Source organism: Cuculus canorus, chromosome 22 (assembly GCF_017976375.1).
Source record: "Cuculus canorus isolate bCucCan1 chromosome 22, bCucCan1.pri, whole genome shotgun sequence".
Classification (NCBI taxonomy): domain Eukaryota; kingdom Metazoa; phylum Chordata; class Aves; order Cuculiformes; family Cuculidae; genus Cuculus; species Cuculus canorus.
In genome coordinates this window covers 7,274,706-7,291,593 of record NC_071422.1, presented here as the reverse complement: position 1 = coordinate 7,291,593, position 16,888 = coordinate 7,274,706, and the positions used below count along the sequence as shown (strand labels likewise).

Here is a 16,888-nt window from a genome sequence, read left to right as displayed (position 1 = left end):
CCCAGGACTGGGGTGCCAGGGGGACCCCAACCTGCACAGCCCCATCCCACCCGTGGTCACTGCAGCCCTCGGCCGGGCTCTCCTGGTGACCTTGGGGGGCCACCCCAGCACCACAGGATGCTGCCTGCGCCCAGGGCACCCCATCTTCCCCAGCCCCAGTGCAAACCAGACCTGCCTGCTCCCAGCACCCTCCTCACCCCTGCCCTGCCCCACAGCCCATCTCTGCCCTATTGCACAGGCTCTCCCCGTTATCAACGCAAGCAACTCTGCAGCCCTGGGGGTGACCCCCATCTCTGCAGGCAGCCCCAAACCCTCCCGGGCGCTGCCCTTGAGAGGGCTGCAGAGACATCCCAGAGCCAAAACCCTCCCAGAGCTCTGCCCTTGGCAGCCCCTCTCCCACGGCTCCTCCGTACCCCAACACTAGCCAAGACCCCCCAATTTGGGCAGCCCTTGGGGTCCCGTGCCCGCTGCAGGGCAGCTCCCTGCCCCAAACAGGGAGGGTTTGAGGGGCAAACAGCCTCACACAGGGGGAGGCGGAGGAGCTGGGGGGGCTCCCAGGTCAGCCCTGGTGGCACCCATGCACTTGCATGGCACCCAAGCCTGGCTATAAAAGGAAGCATCTTTTTTCCCCGCTCCCCCCAGCGCAGCGTGCCCGGCCGCGCTCTGCAGTCGCTGCCTCGCAGGGGCCTTTCCAAGTTTTATTATTCAGCTCTGCCCCCCCTCTGTCTCCCCCCAGCTCATCCATCCCCAGCAAACCCACTGCAGCAGCTGAGAAGGCTAAAAAATTAAAAGAGAGGCCCAGCGAGGAGAAGGGTGCGAGGGGAATGATTGGGGGGCTCCTAGGGGAGCACCCCAACCCCAATCCTGCCACCCTTTCATCCGCAGGCATTGCCCGTTCCGGGGCTGTGGGCTCGTGCCGCTGCCCCCCACCCTGACGGTCAGCGTTTCCCTCTATACGTGTCCAAAATCCAAAGCCGAGGTGCCCAGGAGTTGGGCTTCCCTCCCTGCCCCATCCCAGCGGCGTGGGGTGTCCCTGCTTTGAGTGGCGAGAGCCCCCCAGCTCCGTGGGGAGGGGGACACCCACGGATCTCCATCCCACCGACCCACGCACCCAGCACCCTCCTGCAGCCAGGGGTGCCCCATCGCCCCCCAAACCCCACGGAGCGCTCTCTGCTGCCTCGGCTTCTCTGTCTCCAGCCGGGCTGTCCCGAAGCGTTGGGGGTACAGCGGTGACCCCCAAGCCCAGGGATGCTCCCGCAGCAGGTACGAGTGGCAGCAGCATCCCCAGCCCCAGCAGCGCTCAGCACCAGCTGGGATCGCTGAAGGTTAAACGCCGGCAATGGGGAAAAGTCCCACTGTCCCCCCCAGAGCCCACACCTCACGCCCTGCGCGGCCACTTACGGTCCTGGGGGTGACACCGTCCGGCCACAGGCTTGGTGTGGGCAGCGGGCTGCGGGGACACCCGCACCGTAACGCCGCTTCTCCGCTCGCCTTGACTTTGCCACAGGACTCTTCCAGCTCGTCCGCAGGAGCTTGCAGCATCCTCCAGTTCAGCGGGAGAAGTTCCTCGCCAGGGAGCGAAGGAGGGAGGGATTTAAGGCAGACCCTGCCTGGGATGCAGATGCCTCCGGGCGCAGGTGAAGACCCTCTACTCGCTGGGCACCCTCCGACCTCTTCCTCGCACGCCCCATCCCGCGCTGCTCGGCGTCCCGGCACGCGGTGCACCCAACTCCGAGGATGCTGCATGGGTGATCTCTGCTGAGAAATCCTCTCAGCTGCCCCCGGCACCTCTGCCCCTCGTCGCCCACCCGGTGCCCACCCAGAGCGGTGCCACGGGCAGAGCTGGCGCGCGTCGCCGGGCCCAGCGGCGGCGAAGGGGCGGCTCAGAGGGCAAAGGGTGGGCGCTCAGGAGGGCAAAACCTGTTGCCGCTGCAGCCACAGGAGCTCCACTGCGGTTGGGGGGACCCCAAAGGGATGGGGATCCCCAGGCTGTCCCGCATCACCCGCTCAGGGTGTCCCCAAAACTCATGGAGCGATATCCGGAGCGGTAAAGCCCGAGGGGGTCAGGGCTGTTGTGCCCACCCGGGACACCGCTGGTCCTTTCTCTGCCTACGAGGGGATCCCCCCTCAGGGCTACGGGGGGGCAGGACACCAGGAGACACCTTATTGGGGTTCCCAAAGGGAAAAGCCCGAAAAAGCAACGCGGCGTCCCTCCCACGGCGGTGCCAGCTCGACGCCCTCCCCAGCCCGGGAGCGCTCTGTTTGTCGGCTATTTTTGGCAGCCTCCTAAGAGCTCCTCTCAGGCTATTAATAATGAGAGTGCGAAATTCGTTTGGCCTCTCCTATATAAGGAAAGGTGGAGGCTTAGAGGCAGCTAAATATACTGGCGCGTGCGGGAGCGAGCGGGGAGGCTTTGGCACCGCGTGTGGAAAAGAGATTGTTTGAACAATGGAAAGATGGACTCACTCGGCACGCAGGGCCCCACACGGGCAGAGAGATGGGTGGAAGGATGGACAGAGGGTGACGGTGCCCATTGGGCAGCACCCACAGCGCACCCAACGCCCCTCGGGACGCGGCGGCTTGGGCAGGAGGAGCGGTGGGCGAAGGGATGCGGTGCTGGCAGTGGGGATGCTGTGCAGAGTCCCCCTGTCCCGAGCCAGCTCTGCACTCCCCAAACCGCCCAGAACTTACCCACCAGCTCCCAGGGACAACCGCGGGGTTCATTCCGAGTCTGGAGGGATGTACGGGGTGCTGGGGAGCAGGATGGGCTGCAGCAGGGACACAGCCGGTGTGGTCCGGGGTGTTTCTCCAGCTGAGCACCCTGCAAACGTCACTCTCTCCCAGGGCAGTCACTAAACTCCTGTCCTGGCTCTGCCACAGCCCTGCGGCAGCTCCGCAGCCCGGGGTCACTCCGGGTGCCAGCAGTGCCCCCAGCAGTGCCCTCAGCATCCCAGCAGTGCCCCCAGCATCCCAGCAGCGCCCCAGCATCCCAGCAGTGCCCCCAGTATCCCAGCAGCATCCCCAGCATCCCAGCAGCAACCCCAGCATCCCAGTATTGGCCCCAGCATCCCAGCAGTGTCCCCAGCATCCCAGCAGCGTCCCCAGCATCCCAGCAGTGCCCCCAGTATCCCAGCAGCATCCCCAGCATCCCAGCAGCAACCCCAGCATCCCAGTATTGGCCCCAGCATCCCAGCAGTACCCCCAGCATCCCAGCAGCATTCCCAGCATCCCAGCAGTGCCCCAGCATCCCAGCAGTGCCCCAGCATCCCAGCAGTGCTCCCAGCATCCCAGCAGGGCCCCAGCATCCCAGCAGTATTCCCAGCATCCCAGCAGCACCCATTGCTCACAGTGCTGCCCACTCCCATCATCCCAGGGATGCTGTTCCCCGTTTCATGCCCCGGTCCCCGCATCAGCCCCACGGCCACAGGGGCACCCGGAGAGGTGTGGGAGCTCCTGCCAACGCGTTAGGGGAGAGCCCGGCTGGAAGAGGCGAAGCAGCAGCAGTTCAGGGAATCCCAATGACAGGAAGGCGCTGGGGAGCAGCGCCAGATCCACATGGTCGGAGGAAGGACAGCGCAAGCAGAGGAACGAGAATGCATGCGGAGGAGAAAAAAAGAAATCCCATGTTCTCCCCAGGCTCCAGAAAGAGCCTTTTTGTGGTTTAACCCCTGCTGCTCAGGGAGGGACCAGCAGAGCTGGGGGGTTTGGGCTGGATTTGCGGCTACGCTGCACTCGGTCGCGGTCTGACAGGCGGTTGGGTCTCCAGCAGCTGCAGCATCGCAGCGCGAGCGGATGCATCCATGCACCTCCTTCCCCAGGGAACCCCAGAGCTTCCCTGGGCTGCTGAACCACAAAAACGTCGGCAACGGTGGGCAGAGTCCTTGAACCACGGTCACCGGTGCCTCAGTTTCTTGAGCTGCAAAACTCCTGCCCCAAAACCAGTTTTGTCAGCAATTTCGCTCAAATAACGAACCTGGGGTTGCTGTGAGGCTCCAGGAGGGGATGCAGCCCTCGGCGCAGTGAGCAACCCTGGCTCTTTGTGCTGCCCTGGCTTTGAGGGAAGTTTCTCTTCCTGCAGAAGCCGAGAGCCCAAGTGCCTGTGACTGGGGATCGTGGGGCGCCCGCGGCCGCCACCTCTGTCCCGTGCCCCCAGCTTGGGTTCCCTCCTGCACCCCTGCAAGGAGACGGCAAACGTTAACTAACGCTGAGCAGACAGCAAAGGGAGGTGTCTGGGAGCAGCCGGGAATGGGCAGCCCTTCGGAGAGCCCCTCGCAGGGACAGCGAAGAGGAAAAAATAAGCAGAGCCGTGTGGCAGAAATCATAGAGCGTGAAGACAGGGGAAGGGACCCAGTGGAGCACCGAGGGCGGCAGACAGGAGCCTTTGGCTGCTCCGACAGCAGGGACACCCCTGCGCTGTAGCACCCAGAGCTGTTGGGCTCCTGGAGAGGGTTGGGGTGACCTTCCTTCGGGGGCAGCTGCTGCCCTGCGCTGGGGACTCCACCAGATCGGGCTTTTCTCATCCTTTGGTGACATTGAGCAGCGTGAACTCCACCGGCTCCAGCAGAACCCGTGGAGCACGTGAGATGCTCGTGGGCAGAAGGGCAGCTCTGAAGGTGAGTCTCCTCCCTGCTTTGAAAAAATCCGTGTCCCGTGGTGCTGTCAGGTCCCTTCTGGGCGCCTTGGGGCACATTCCCTACCAGCCACCGTGACAGCGGAGCAGCCGCCTCCGTCTCCTTCAGAGACTCCACTAATTAATAAACCTTCCTTTGCTCCATTAGGAGGAACAGTCACCCCAGTGGGTGCAGCTCAAGCCCCAACGCTGCTGCAATTTTGCCTTCCAGTGAAAGCAACAGGGAAAGCCCTGGGCAGGTCCAGGAGGCTCTGTACCCGCTGAGCAGGAGCCCAGGGGACAGAGTCCTTGGGGGCTTAGGCTGAAAATTGATTTCTAGCAGTGGAACGTCATTACGGTTGGGCTAAAGCAGGGGCAGAGAGACAAACCAGGGGTCAACACGCAAGCGCAGCGCCCTTAGAGAGAGGCTCGCTGCCTCCCGCTCCTCAGCGACCTTCCAGTTCCTGAAGGGATGACAAGAAAGGTGGAGAGGTACTGTTTATAAATGCTTGTGGGGATGTGATGAGGGGGAATGGGTATAAACTGGAGAGGGACAGATTTAGACTGGACATAAGGAGGAATGTCTTCACCGTGAGGTTGGTGAGGCACCGGCACAGGTCACCCAGGGAGGTTGTGGCTTAGGAACCATCCCACGGCTGAAACTGGAGAAAGAAGCAAGCCGGGCAGCAGCGAAATATCTTCCCTGTTTAATTGCAAGAAATGTTTTGTTTAAAAAAAAAGACTTTTAGTCTCAGAAGTAACACCGCAATCATCTAAACGGGGTTCAAACAGGGTTCATACAGGTTGGGCAGCTCCCGTGACACTGGAGGAGGGGTTCAGAGCAAACTGTTTTAAAACTAGAGCTCCTTCGCCTCCAACAACTCAAGCAGTGCTTGAATGCGTTAAAGAAAACAAAATCGAGTGAAGCCAATAAATCTAAGAGATTTCCACAGCCGGTAACCTGTAGCCAGCATCTCTAATTGTGAAATCCTAATGCATAGCAATGCAGAAACCTTCCCAGCAAGGTCAGTCCCGCTCCCGGTGTGCAGGTACCGAACCAGCAGCGACATCAGTGACTCCACAGGCAGGAGAGGGGCGAGGGACGTCAGAGCGACGCCTTCGCTCGATGTACACCACCTTGAGAGAGGTCTGGGTTCCCTGTGTGCCGAAGTAGATGGCCCACGGGTCAGGGAATTCCCACACTGAGCCAAAACTCACTGCCATCAGCCCAGGAGGGTCCCCTCGCGCTCCCACGGAGCCAGGGCGTGGGTGTCCACGCGAGGGCTCAGCGGCACTCGAGGATTAACCTGCAGAGCGAGGAGGAGGGTTGCACAGCCAGGGAATACTAATGGGAGCCAGAAGTGTAGCGGCAGCTTCCACTAACGCGGTCACAAACCTGCACTCAAGTGATGAGGAACGACAAATGAACGAGGAAGCCGTCACCCAGCTCCGGAGGGATCCCAGCCCTGGCAGGAGGTGCTGCCAGTGCCCCAACCCAGCCCAAGCTGCCCTTACCCACAGCAAAATGTAAGCACAAAGAGAAGAACTCTGCCAAAGGTGTCGGCGAAAACGGCTCTGCAGGTTTTCATCCTTCCCTCTTCCGCAACAAGAAGCCAGCGCTGCTGCAAAGCGTGCTCCGAGCCTCCTGCGAGGGGACTGATCCCTGCAGCAGCGCAACCAGCCCGGATCCAATGCAGGGAGACATCCCCAGGACGGGCAGGGGGCTTAGGAATCACCAGACCCGGCATGACAAGAGTCCAAGAGCAAAAACCTTTTTCAGGTGTGGTCCCAGTCCCACCCTGTCAAACCCTGCAGCTTCCAAAACTTTTCTCGCAGACTATTCACTCACATCTGAACAAAAGGAAGCGCGTCAGAGGGCAGCGTCACGCAAGAGTTAAGTGTCCAGCCATGGTACAGCTCGCAGGACACGGGAGGATCCGTGTCAGCCATCCCCGTGTGTGGTCCCAGGCGGGCACGTGGTGAAGGAGCCCTTGGGAGAGCGGCTGAAGGAGCAGCCTGGGAATCACAGAATGGTTTGGGTTGGAAAGGACCTTAAAACCCATCCAGTTCTACCCCCTGGGACACCTCCCACTGGATCAGGGGCTCCGAGCCCCATCCAACCTGGCCTGGAACCCCTCCAGGGATGGGGCAGCCACCACTGCTCTGGGCAACCTGGGCCAGGGCCTCCCCACCTTCACAGCAAAGCATTTCTTCCTACGATCTCATCTCAATCTCCCCTCTTCCAGCTGGAAAGTTCTCTCTTGCCCTCTCTCTCTGCCCTCCCTGATCCAGAGCCCCTCCCCCAGCTTTCCTGGAGCCCCTTTCAGCACTGGAAGCTGCTCTAAGGTCTCTCTGGAGCCTTCTCTTCTCCAGGCTGAAAAACCCCATCTCTCTCAGCCTGTCCTCGTACAGGAGGTTCTCCAGCCCTTGGATCATATCCATGGCCTCCTCTGGACTCGCTCCAACAGCTCCATGTCCTTCCTGTGCTACGAACTCTAGACCTGGACACAGGGCTCCAGGGGAGGTCTCACCAGAGCAGCCCGAGGTCTCACAAAGGGGAATCCTGTCTCAGGGCACCAGAGCCACCGAGGCTGAGCCGCGCTGTGACGCACAAGCAGGAGGCAAGCCCCGTGCCCGGCCGAGTCGGGAGGGCAGGATGCCGATGCCTTGGCGCTCCGGAGAGCAGCAAACTCCAGCACTGGGGCTGGAGGAAGACAGCTGATTGCCCAGAGGAATAAACTCAGCAGCAGTCATGACTACATTCAGCGAGAGAACATTCCCTCGCATTCAATAGTGTTTAATCTTCATCTAGCTCAAACACAAATCAGTAGTGCAGCAATATAAATACAACTGAGGAAGTTAAAGCCTTTTGGCTTTCATAGCTCAAAAAAACCCAAAAAAATAAAACAGCCAATGAAACAAGTTTCCAGTTTTTAAATTAAACACAAAGAAAGGCAATGAACTGCCCACCCAGCCACAGCGGAGCAGTGGCATCCTTCATGCCAGCGAGAGGCTGCTTTCTGCCCGAGGACAGGGGTGCAACTCATGAAAGCAGCACAGTGCCATACAGGAGAGGGCACGAGAAGGGACTGCCACGCGCCTGCCGACCCAGGCAGCAGCCACACACGGCCACGAGCTGCTGGCACTCACCACACGACGGCTGCCCTCGGGTTCCCAGTTCCCTTTTCCACCGACTAAAGGACACCTGGTGTGTACTCCGCACGGCGTTAGGAGCACGCAAGGCTCTTCAGCCGCAACACGAGGGCACTGCCAGCCAGAGGGAGCAGCCACCTGCCGGGAACTGAAGATCTCAATCCCTGTTCGCCTGCATTGTGCAAATTTTAAGGGGGGAAAAAAAAAACCCCAACCCTACAGTATATGGCATTTCGTAACTGAGATATGGTTAATGTCCAGCCTCACGGACGGCTCGGCGACCAGCAGAAGGCGCTGGGGCCACTGAACATCTCACAGCTTTGGAATTAAGAGACACAGGTAGCAAAGGTGGGTGTCCCTGCCGGCTCTGCACCCCCAGAAGCTTGCTGCAGGAGAGGGTCTCAGCCCAGCCAATTACCACAGCCAGGTCAGCTTTTCCACTGTGTCATCAAAACTTCCAGGGAGAAAAGCCCGACAATAATTTAGAAGGGCTATAAAACCCTCTCCTACCTGCAAGCTGATGGAGTGTGGCCATAGTGTTTAGATTGCCCCTCCTCTGCACTCCAAAAGCAGCCAAGTGCATGTGAAAGGACAACTCAAAATAGTGCTTAAACCATGACAAAAGGTGGGAGTAAAGGAGAAGAAAGCGTTGGACAACAGTAGCCCATGGCAGGCTACTGGAGCCTAAAGGGAGCTCAGAGCACAGCTCAAAGCGCAGCCTTGACCTTCCTTCTCCACAGAGCTCCCAAGGCGAATGAGCTGCAAGTCCAAGGGTGTCTCCTCCACTGCAGCCTGAGGTGGGCTAGGAGGGTCCTGACATTCACAGTTGCTCCAAGTGGTTCTGTCCTGCCGCCCTCCAGATGCCAGCTCTGTCTGTTCTGACACTTCGCCTGGGGTTCACAGTTGCCTTCTCCTCCCTTTGATTTCCCTTGAAGTACAAATTCAAGTACAACCAGTTTTAACTGAATGAAAAGAAACCCACAAAACCAAAGTTATTTTCTGTGAAACGAGTTAGCAGCTTTGTCCTAATCAAACCGGCCTCCAAAGGCCTTCGTAGGATAGGGTCAGGAGTGGCCTTTCCCACCAAGCTCCAGCAAAAGGGGAGCTATAGAATTTCCTCCCTCTGGTTCTTGGGTTTGAGCATCACTTGTCCATTGCGCAAGGAGCCATTCTGGCTACGGAGCAGTTTCCCTTTTTCACGGTCAGGCCACGTGAAGATGGCTTCATCGCTGTCCAGTTCAGACTCCGAGTGCATCAGGCTAGTGTTGAGAACCTGGGCTTTCTGTCTGCCACCTTCAAAAGAGAGAGGTCCCAGGTTAAAATCACTTTTAATACCTGTCAAACACCTCACCTTACTCTGTTCCCTCCCTAAGTCTCCTTTTCCGACCATCTCAAAGCCTAATCAGCTTTCCCTATGTCTGTCACTGACTCCTTCAAACGCCAAAGGGAACCCATTTCAGGTGCTCTGGCACGACAGAGGTCACACACATGCTTCAAGACATTGTGCAAAGCACAACCAACAAGAAGAAAAGCAAATTACATTGCCAGAAGGGACCATGAGGCTATGTGGGAGCTTCGTCTCCCTGACCTTGCTTGGGGCATTGCCTAGAAAGCTCTCTGAGCACTAACAGCTGAGAGGCAGGTGTGCAAGGGATTGCTGCGTTCTTACTACCCTCCCGACTCTCATCTCTGCTTCTCTTGCCTTTAAGGGGAGGGAGATAAATTAGCAGGCTGCATTCAGATTAATGCACAAGCGCAGGAGACATTTACTGATATTGTCAGTGAAGAAAATATTGAATTTTAGCCTTTCCTTAACGGAGAAATGCAACATTTCCTCTGTTAGCAGAATCCTCCCTGGACATACCTAGCAGGGAATAAGTCTTTAGTCAGCAGCCAGCCTCAAGAGGAGCGAGAGGAGTGCAGTTACCAGAGAGCAAACGGTTGAGGCACATTTGCTACAGCCTGCAGAACAATGAGCCCTTTATTTAACAGTGGGGCTCCTCTGCGTGAGGCGACAGATGGCTGGATTAGAGCAGAGTTGGGTGCTGAGGGAAGAAAACCACCCTCTTTTTTTTTTTTGCCAAGGGTATCCATATCCGTTGGGATGGCCAGGTTCCCAGAGGAATCGTCCGATCAGCTCTGTCGTTGCAACAACCTCCAATGCTGTTGTTTAGTGCACTTTGCTGGAACATCATTAAATGAAGTAATACCAGGAGGAGCCACTGTTTCCCACTAGCAAACAAGGATCAGAGACTATTTTGCACACATGGTTAAAATAACGCCACCTCTAAACAAAAACCAGGACTCAAACTCTTCTTTGAAATCCCTATTCCAGCAGCTCCCCAGCACTCAGTGGGGTTGTGCTTTGCACATCTCCCACGTCTCCCCCCTCTCCTGGTCAGTCAGGAGGTGACCATGGATAGATTCAGGTATCAGATACAATCGCAGCAAAACTGCTCCAGCCTGAAATAACTCAAAGATTTTTGGAAAGCTCTTGAGGACAGCAACGCAGACAGGAAAATGCTGGCTAAGAACACTGAAGACAAATGAGTGCCTTTCTGGAATGGGCCAGCAGGCCCGTAGCTATGCGGAGCGCTGAGCACTTCATGGGTCTCTCCCCTAAAACAGGCATCTGCTTCCTAGAAAAATTAGAGGATGGGCTAAAAGGCAAAACTTCCAGAGCCTGATGCTCACAAGGACAAGAAGGAATAAATTTATGAACAAGTCCTTTGGGGTGGGAGAATCTGCGGGCAGAGCTAAACACGACTCTTGAACATCACTCTCTCAAGGCCGTCAGTATTTCCAGGTTGCCTGGTATCCCTTTGCTCACCAGAGCCGAAGTCGATCTGTTCACCGAGACTCTCAGTGGCACTGAATTCGTGCTTTGCTGTAGAGCAAGGTCAAGGAATTGTGTATTGGCAAAAAGCAAACTACCAGAACAGAGTGGAATGCTTTAAAGCAAGAGAACTTCAAGTCAAGACCCACTTCTGCGCTTCCTGGCTCAGGCTCTCTCTGCTCAGCTGTCATGCTCCCACTACTGATTCCATGATAGGAAGCGGAAACATCCGGACCAGTTTCAGCCCCAATTTCTAAACCAAAGAGTTAAGACAACTTGACTAAATACCCTGTCTACAGATCTGCAACAAGCTCTTAGATCTTCCAAGACCTTCCTGCCAGCGCCTAACTGTTCGTTTCACTCTGGGATTTTAAGTCCACTGAGGAAGGGCATTCATAGTCTGCGTTCTGGAAACGCTGAGCTCTTCTCTCTTATGTTTACCTGCTTTGGGATTTGGTTTTAATTCCAGGCTTTCTTGATCCGTTGCATCCAAAATCTTGTATTTGCTTTTTCTTTTGGATTTTCCTTTTCGTCTAAACAGGAAGAAAAGGAATTAAGAGGCAGGCCAGTTCTACAAAAGCCCAAAGAAAAAACAACCCTGATCTTCAAAGCCAGAGTACTGGCTTACTTCAGATTATGTTCATAGCACAAAGCAAAACATTTAAAACATTGCTTTAGTTTCACATTTACAAGTTAATCCAAATCTTGCTTAATTGAACCCAGTGCTCTAGGACTTCAACGTTTACCTTCAAACACTGAGTGACAAAATGAACACCCCAGGGCTAAGCAGACATCCTGCTGGGACGATGGGTTCGAATCTTTCATCTCCTAATGCAGCTACTGGCTCTGAAGCACCGATACAGTGGGGGTACAGCCACAGTCTCACCTCTTGCAACAGCAGATCACCATCCAGGACAAGATTCCAAAGGCAACCACAATGACGAAAGATGCGATGATCACATACAGCACACTCCACTCTGAAAGAAAAACACGCCAGAGATAAAGACATTTTGGCACTTCATACAGTTGACAGCATGCGCTTTAGAAGACTATTCCTGGGGAAAACAAAGGCCTGGCCCCTGGCAGAACTAGAGGACGCTGGCAGTCATCACGGACAGCACCTACTTGCCTACAGAAGCCAGAGGATCGAGATCCACCGTGTGGACTCGCTGCACAAGGGCATTTTGCAATGTGTGTTCACTTGATTCTATAAGTCTATGATTCTAAAATTTGCTTTCTGGTGGCAGGAGAACCTCTGTAGGCGCAAGACAGCAAAGAGGCGTGATTGATACACTAAAACTGGACCAATCTGTAGTGAGGGTTCCCTGAGAGGGTCTAAAGAGGAGCCTCTTCTCTGTTAGATATCACCGACCTGGGAGGTACACACAGGACCAGGACAGGGACTGCTCCTTGTGCGAGCATCATGTCAGGGATGTGGGGAGAAAGCAGGTACCTGTCACTCTGCCTGCCCCGTGTTTCAAACACCATTTGCTTTCCCAAGATAACAATCCCAGGGAGGTCGCACATACCACAGTTGCTTTCGCCGTCCCCCATCTGCACCCTGATGAAGTTCTCCATCCAGAAAGGGTCGCAGATGCAACGCTTGGTGAAGGAGTCACAGCGTCCATGCTCAGAGCAGTTCAGCTGACACGCTAGGGACCAAAACCAGCAAGATGAACTAAATGACCCACATGAGAGATAAAGATGGGACAGCACTGTTCAATAAAGCCAAACCCCATAGGCTCTGACTTGAATCCGGTCACTCTGCGGGTCACCCACAACTTGGCCATAATCCCAGGCAGTAAGAAGTGCAACCATAAGCTCTCACACCTCATGCCAAACTGAATAGTCCCACTGCATCGACAACGTAACGCACATAGGCTAAGAAAATTTTGCCTAATAAATCATTATTTTGATACAAAAGTTACGGAATTTGTATATTGTTAATTAAATGTTTTCAACTAAGGGTTTGACTTTCAAATGCAAATCCAGCCTGTGAGACGGGAAACAAACAGATCTTTCAAGTGGCCAAACAGAAGTGAAGAGTGGCTTCCGAAGGCCACAAAATTGTAAAATCAAGAAGTCATGAAAATAATTACCTAATTCCAGTCTAAAATAGCCAACTGATCAGCAAATGATCCTCATAGGATGGAGCTCATAAAAGAAACACAGTGCTAATGTAGAGCTCTAAAGAAATGGTAGAAGGGAAACATTTCCTTCAGACTGATGTATGTGCTGCAGAGGAAATGAGATTGTTCACAGCTACCGAGCTCTGCAGCTTCATTGTTTTCAGTACGATGACAATCATTTCATTGGCTGCATTCCATTGATGCCATAGTTTAGTTCCAAAAGTATCAATCTGCTTTTGATTTTGCGAGTTCTTATCTTCCCAGCAACATTACAAGTAACCATTTATATGAAGTTGAACAGTGAACAGACAGAATCAATTTGTAAATAACTGATTCTAACAGACATTTTTCTGTTTCCTGCTTGCTAACACACAAAAGCTGCAGGAATGAGTGTGTGTGCACGCACAGGTGGTTCTTAGCACACACAAGGGTCCTTATTCTGGCAGGCATCTGAGAAGAAGGAAAAGACATTAGCTGGTACTGCAGTGACTCTTACTTACTGACTGTGTTAATTTCTAACGCCCGGAAGATGAGGAAGTCTGACTGCTGTTTCCGTAGCTCGTTTTTTAGCGTCCAGGCCACCTCTCGTCCTTTGAATATCTGATGGGGAGGCTGGTTCTGTACAAAAAACACCATCTTCGTGCTGGAAGTCAGACAAAAATCATTATCTGCTGTTCCCCAAACACCAGGTAGAGACCTATTCTCACTTATTCAGAATCCCAAATCTATTTGCAAAGCAGACTTCTGGCTCCATCTTGAAAGCAATACTGGTAGACCTGGTCATACAGCAGACAACCCTTCAGGACATCTGATCCACCCCTATTTTCAAAGCTAGGGCTGGACTGTTCTTGAGTTTGCTAATCAAGGACACGTTTGCACGTTCATGCTAAGCAGGCAAAGCCCCAAACTTTAAGGTCCCACCATTTTCATTATCTCCTCCCTTCCTGTGGGATCCTTAGACCTTAATGCACATGGAACTTCGGGGGGTCACGTAACTGCTCAGCACAGAGCTTCAGCATCAGAGACAGCAGTGAAAGTTTACAGTCTTAGTTCGAATGTGCAAAGCTTTTTAATCAGAATAAAGCACAGGTGCAGAGGTTACTGCATCCTGCATTTTTATTGCACTAACTCTATGACAGAAGAACGTGCTCCCCGAGGCTTGCCGTGCAGAGCCCTGTGTCTCCTTCTGATTCACAAAAGGATGCATGGATGTTTCAGGTTTATTATTACTGGTGAGCTTATGAGTCAACAGGGTATTAGTGAAGCCCTCAGAGTATGTGTTAAAAAAGACAGCAACCGAGTGAAAAAGATCTTTCTTAAACAGTACAAAGTACTTCAATAGGTGAGGCAAAAGTGGGATCCTAAAGCCATCTGTCAGAAAATAATCTCTGCCCTTTTATAACACTTCCCACTCTTTTCTCTACTTAATAAATATATAAAGAGATTAATTATAAGAATCCCTGTCTTGTCTTATTCAATGAAGAATGGAGGCAACAGGCCTGGCCATAGCAGAGACAGAAAGGTAATATTACAGCAGAAAGTGCTGGCTCTTCTGTTCTGAGCTCTTTAGGTTTGCACGGACAATGAATCCCGATTTTACTGCTACAGCAGGTAACGTGGACACAACAGAATCGATATATGACTGAACTCAGGAAAGCCTGAAGTACAGCTGCAGATTTATTGCTGACTCGCTGCATGACTTTAAGCTCGTCCCTTAAATCTTCTTCAGTGCTTTATCTACCTTAAAACTACTCCACTTTTAGTCAAAACTAAGCACAATATCGCACTTCTTTCCACAGATTACCGCTCTGCCCTTGATAAGCTTGCTGCCACCCCACTCACACGCATGTTCAGACATCCTCAAACACACCGACAGCACGAGGGACCGCTGTCAGCACAGAGATACGTGCAGCTGTTGCTGTGACAACACTACAGCAGCGGGTGCTGAAGTTTCCTGCAGAACAGTGGATTTCCCTTTGTGCAGAGGTGGAATGCTGACTCCATCAGGTCCTTTCATGCCAAAGCAGCATGGCCAGAATCCAGCTGGGCTGAACAATCCCTTGTAGGACTTGCTGGTCACTGTATTTGGAGCTGAGTAACACTGTCTCCATGGGTAACAACCGCCCTGGCCTGCAGCCCTGCCTATCAGCAAGCTTCCACTTGTTCAGAACACAAATTACATTGGTTTTCAACATTTTATTTTACATTAATTGAAGCTGATGTAGTTTTCCATTAGCTTTGCTGCCTGCACAACGCTGGCAGGCAGGGCTGCGTGTAACGGGGGGGGCTGCTGCACCCCTACCGCCTCTGCTCTGGCAGCAGTGAATCACCAAAATACTCCTCTACCAAGCCCTGGTATCTGGCCAGTTATAAGTCACAGCTGCAGAACACCTCCACAATTTTCAAAACCAAGCCAGATTAGCTCTTATTTTACAGATTTGGGAGGCAAAGATGTTAGCAGCCACAAACAGCTTTTGAGGACACCTAAGACCTGCTTGGCTACACATCTTCTCTACCCCAGCAAGCAGGAATATTGATTTTAAGCAACATCTCCACATATTCCGACCGTTCCATCCGCTTCCCAAGAGAAAACACCCCTTGATTTACTAAACCCTGAAGCAACCCTCCTCCAGGAACACTGACGGGCAAATCTTACCTTTGTTCAGTGTACGGCTGGATCTTCTGCACAGTGATGTCTGAGTCGAGGACCCCCAGCAGAACGCCGATTTGGCGGATGAACATGCCCTTCTGCCTCTCCGTCAGCTGGCTGACATTCACATCCAGAATGATCTCCACAAGGTTATTTTTCCTAGGATCTAGTGAGAATGTAGACAAGATAACGGAGACCTCTACAACTTCTATTGAACAGCCTGAGTATATGTCAGGTTTCTATTATCTTTCCAGAATGTTTCTGCTTTGAATAAAATATTCTAGAATCTCAGCGTCGGAAGAGACACGAGCCTATGAGTTTCACAGACAGCAGCAAGCTGTACGAGTCAGCCTCCAAGAACACATGAAAATACAATGACTTCCCCCAAAACTTATGTGCTTTTATAGTTCTGAGCTGGACTAGACTACACAGGGCTTGTAGACCAAAATGGCACAAAATAAACCCCTGACTCACCAGGTTTGACTTCCACTGTGGTCCTTTCCACATCACTCTCCCCTTTGGCATCTGTTACTCTGAGGTGGAATGTGTATGTCCCTTCTACCAGATTGGACAGGAGAAGGACAGGATGATGGTCTGAATTATTTAAGACTTCCTGGAAGGCAAAGCAAAATAAATATCAGGAAACAAAGGATTGAGCTGGCGTGATGCATCATCATGCTTAAGGACAGCACTAAAATGCAGCAGATGCAACAATCGGCTTTACATTTCCTCGGGAGCTGCCAATAAGAGGTAGCATTGATTTTGGTGATGCTGCAGACTGCTGTTTAAAACAGAAACCTCACCCCAGCGGCGGGGCTCCCCTCATCCCGGGTCCACAAGTAGCTGACAATTCCCTTATCATCAGAGGACTTGGATCCATCCAGCTCAGCTGTGTTTGTGGGCAAGGTGATGACAACATTACCAGCAATCTTTGCAACCGGTGGCTTGTTTATTTCTAAGGAAACAGAAAGACAGCAGTTGGAGAAAAATCTGGTTACACCTGAACAAAAACTACTGCATTAGATCTCCAGCATAACCCAGAAATCCCTGTCTAACCCCAGGGGAGGAGAAGGGAAATTACGTGCTGCAGCGTTCAGCTGAAGATACTGTTCCTCCAAAAAAGGGTGGACCTTGGACTTAGAGAAGACCATTTCAGCGCTCTCCACATTATTTTTCACCTATTTCTTACTCTTAGTGTGCCTCTAAATGCAGGTTTTGCTGAACTGCTCAGCGATAACGTGCATCTCAGGCAGCTCAGCACACGCTGGACATACCTTCTTTGACGATGACGTTGACTGAGCTTTGGCTCTGCAAGTTCCTCTCATCTTTAACAGTCAGAGTGAACTCGTATGTCCCAACCTGAAGGCCTGTTACAGTGGCAATGCTGCTGTTGGCATTCTCCAGCTTGACACCATCTGGGCCCCTAAGGAAAGCACAACAGGATCTGTTTAAACACACAGACTACAGGAGCGAGCCTCACACCAAACAGGAGGTTCATGCTCAAGCAGAGT

The 16,888-nt window shown here is 53.2% G+C and overlaps 1 protein-coding gene across 2 annotated transcripts in view; it reads right to left on the bottom strand.

The window, feature by feature from the left end:
• Positions 1-7,366: 7,366 nt before the first annotated feature.
• The window catches only part of KIAA0319L (KIAA0319 like), a 30,502-nt gene continuing 20,980 nt past the window's right edge, over positions 7,367-16,888 (bottom strand). For both annotated transcript variants that reach the window (XM_054086495.1, XM_054086496.1), the window contains exons 13-21: positions 16,652-16,800; positions 16,181-16,332; positions 15,852-15,990; positions 15,384-15,543; positions 13,228-13,370; positions 12,128-12,250; positions 11,485-11,575; positions 11,040-11,131; positions 7,367-9,055 (exon numbers count right to left, since the gene is read on the bottom strand). In XM_054086495.1, the coding sequence (XP_053942470.1) occupies positions 8,868-9,055; positions 11,040-11,131; positions 11,485-11,575; positions 12,128-12,250; positions 13,228-13,370; positions 15,384-15,543; positions 15,852-15,990; positions 16,181-16,332; positions 16,652-16,800 (1,237 nt within the window). In that variant the 3' untranslated portion in view covers positions 7,367-8,867. The remainder of the gene's footprint in view (positions 9,056-11,039; positions 11,132-11,484; positions 11,576-12,127; positions 12,251-13,227; positions 13,371-15,383; positions 15,544-15,851; positions 15,991-16,180; positions 16,333-16,651; positions 16,801-16,888) is intronic.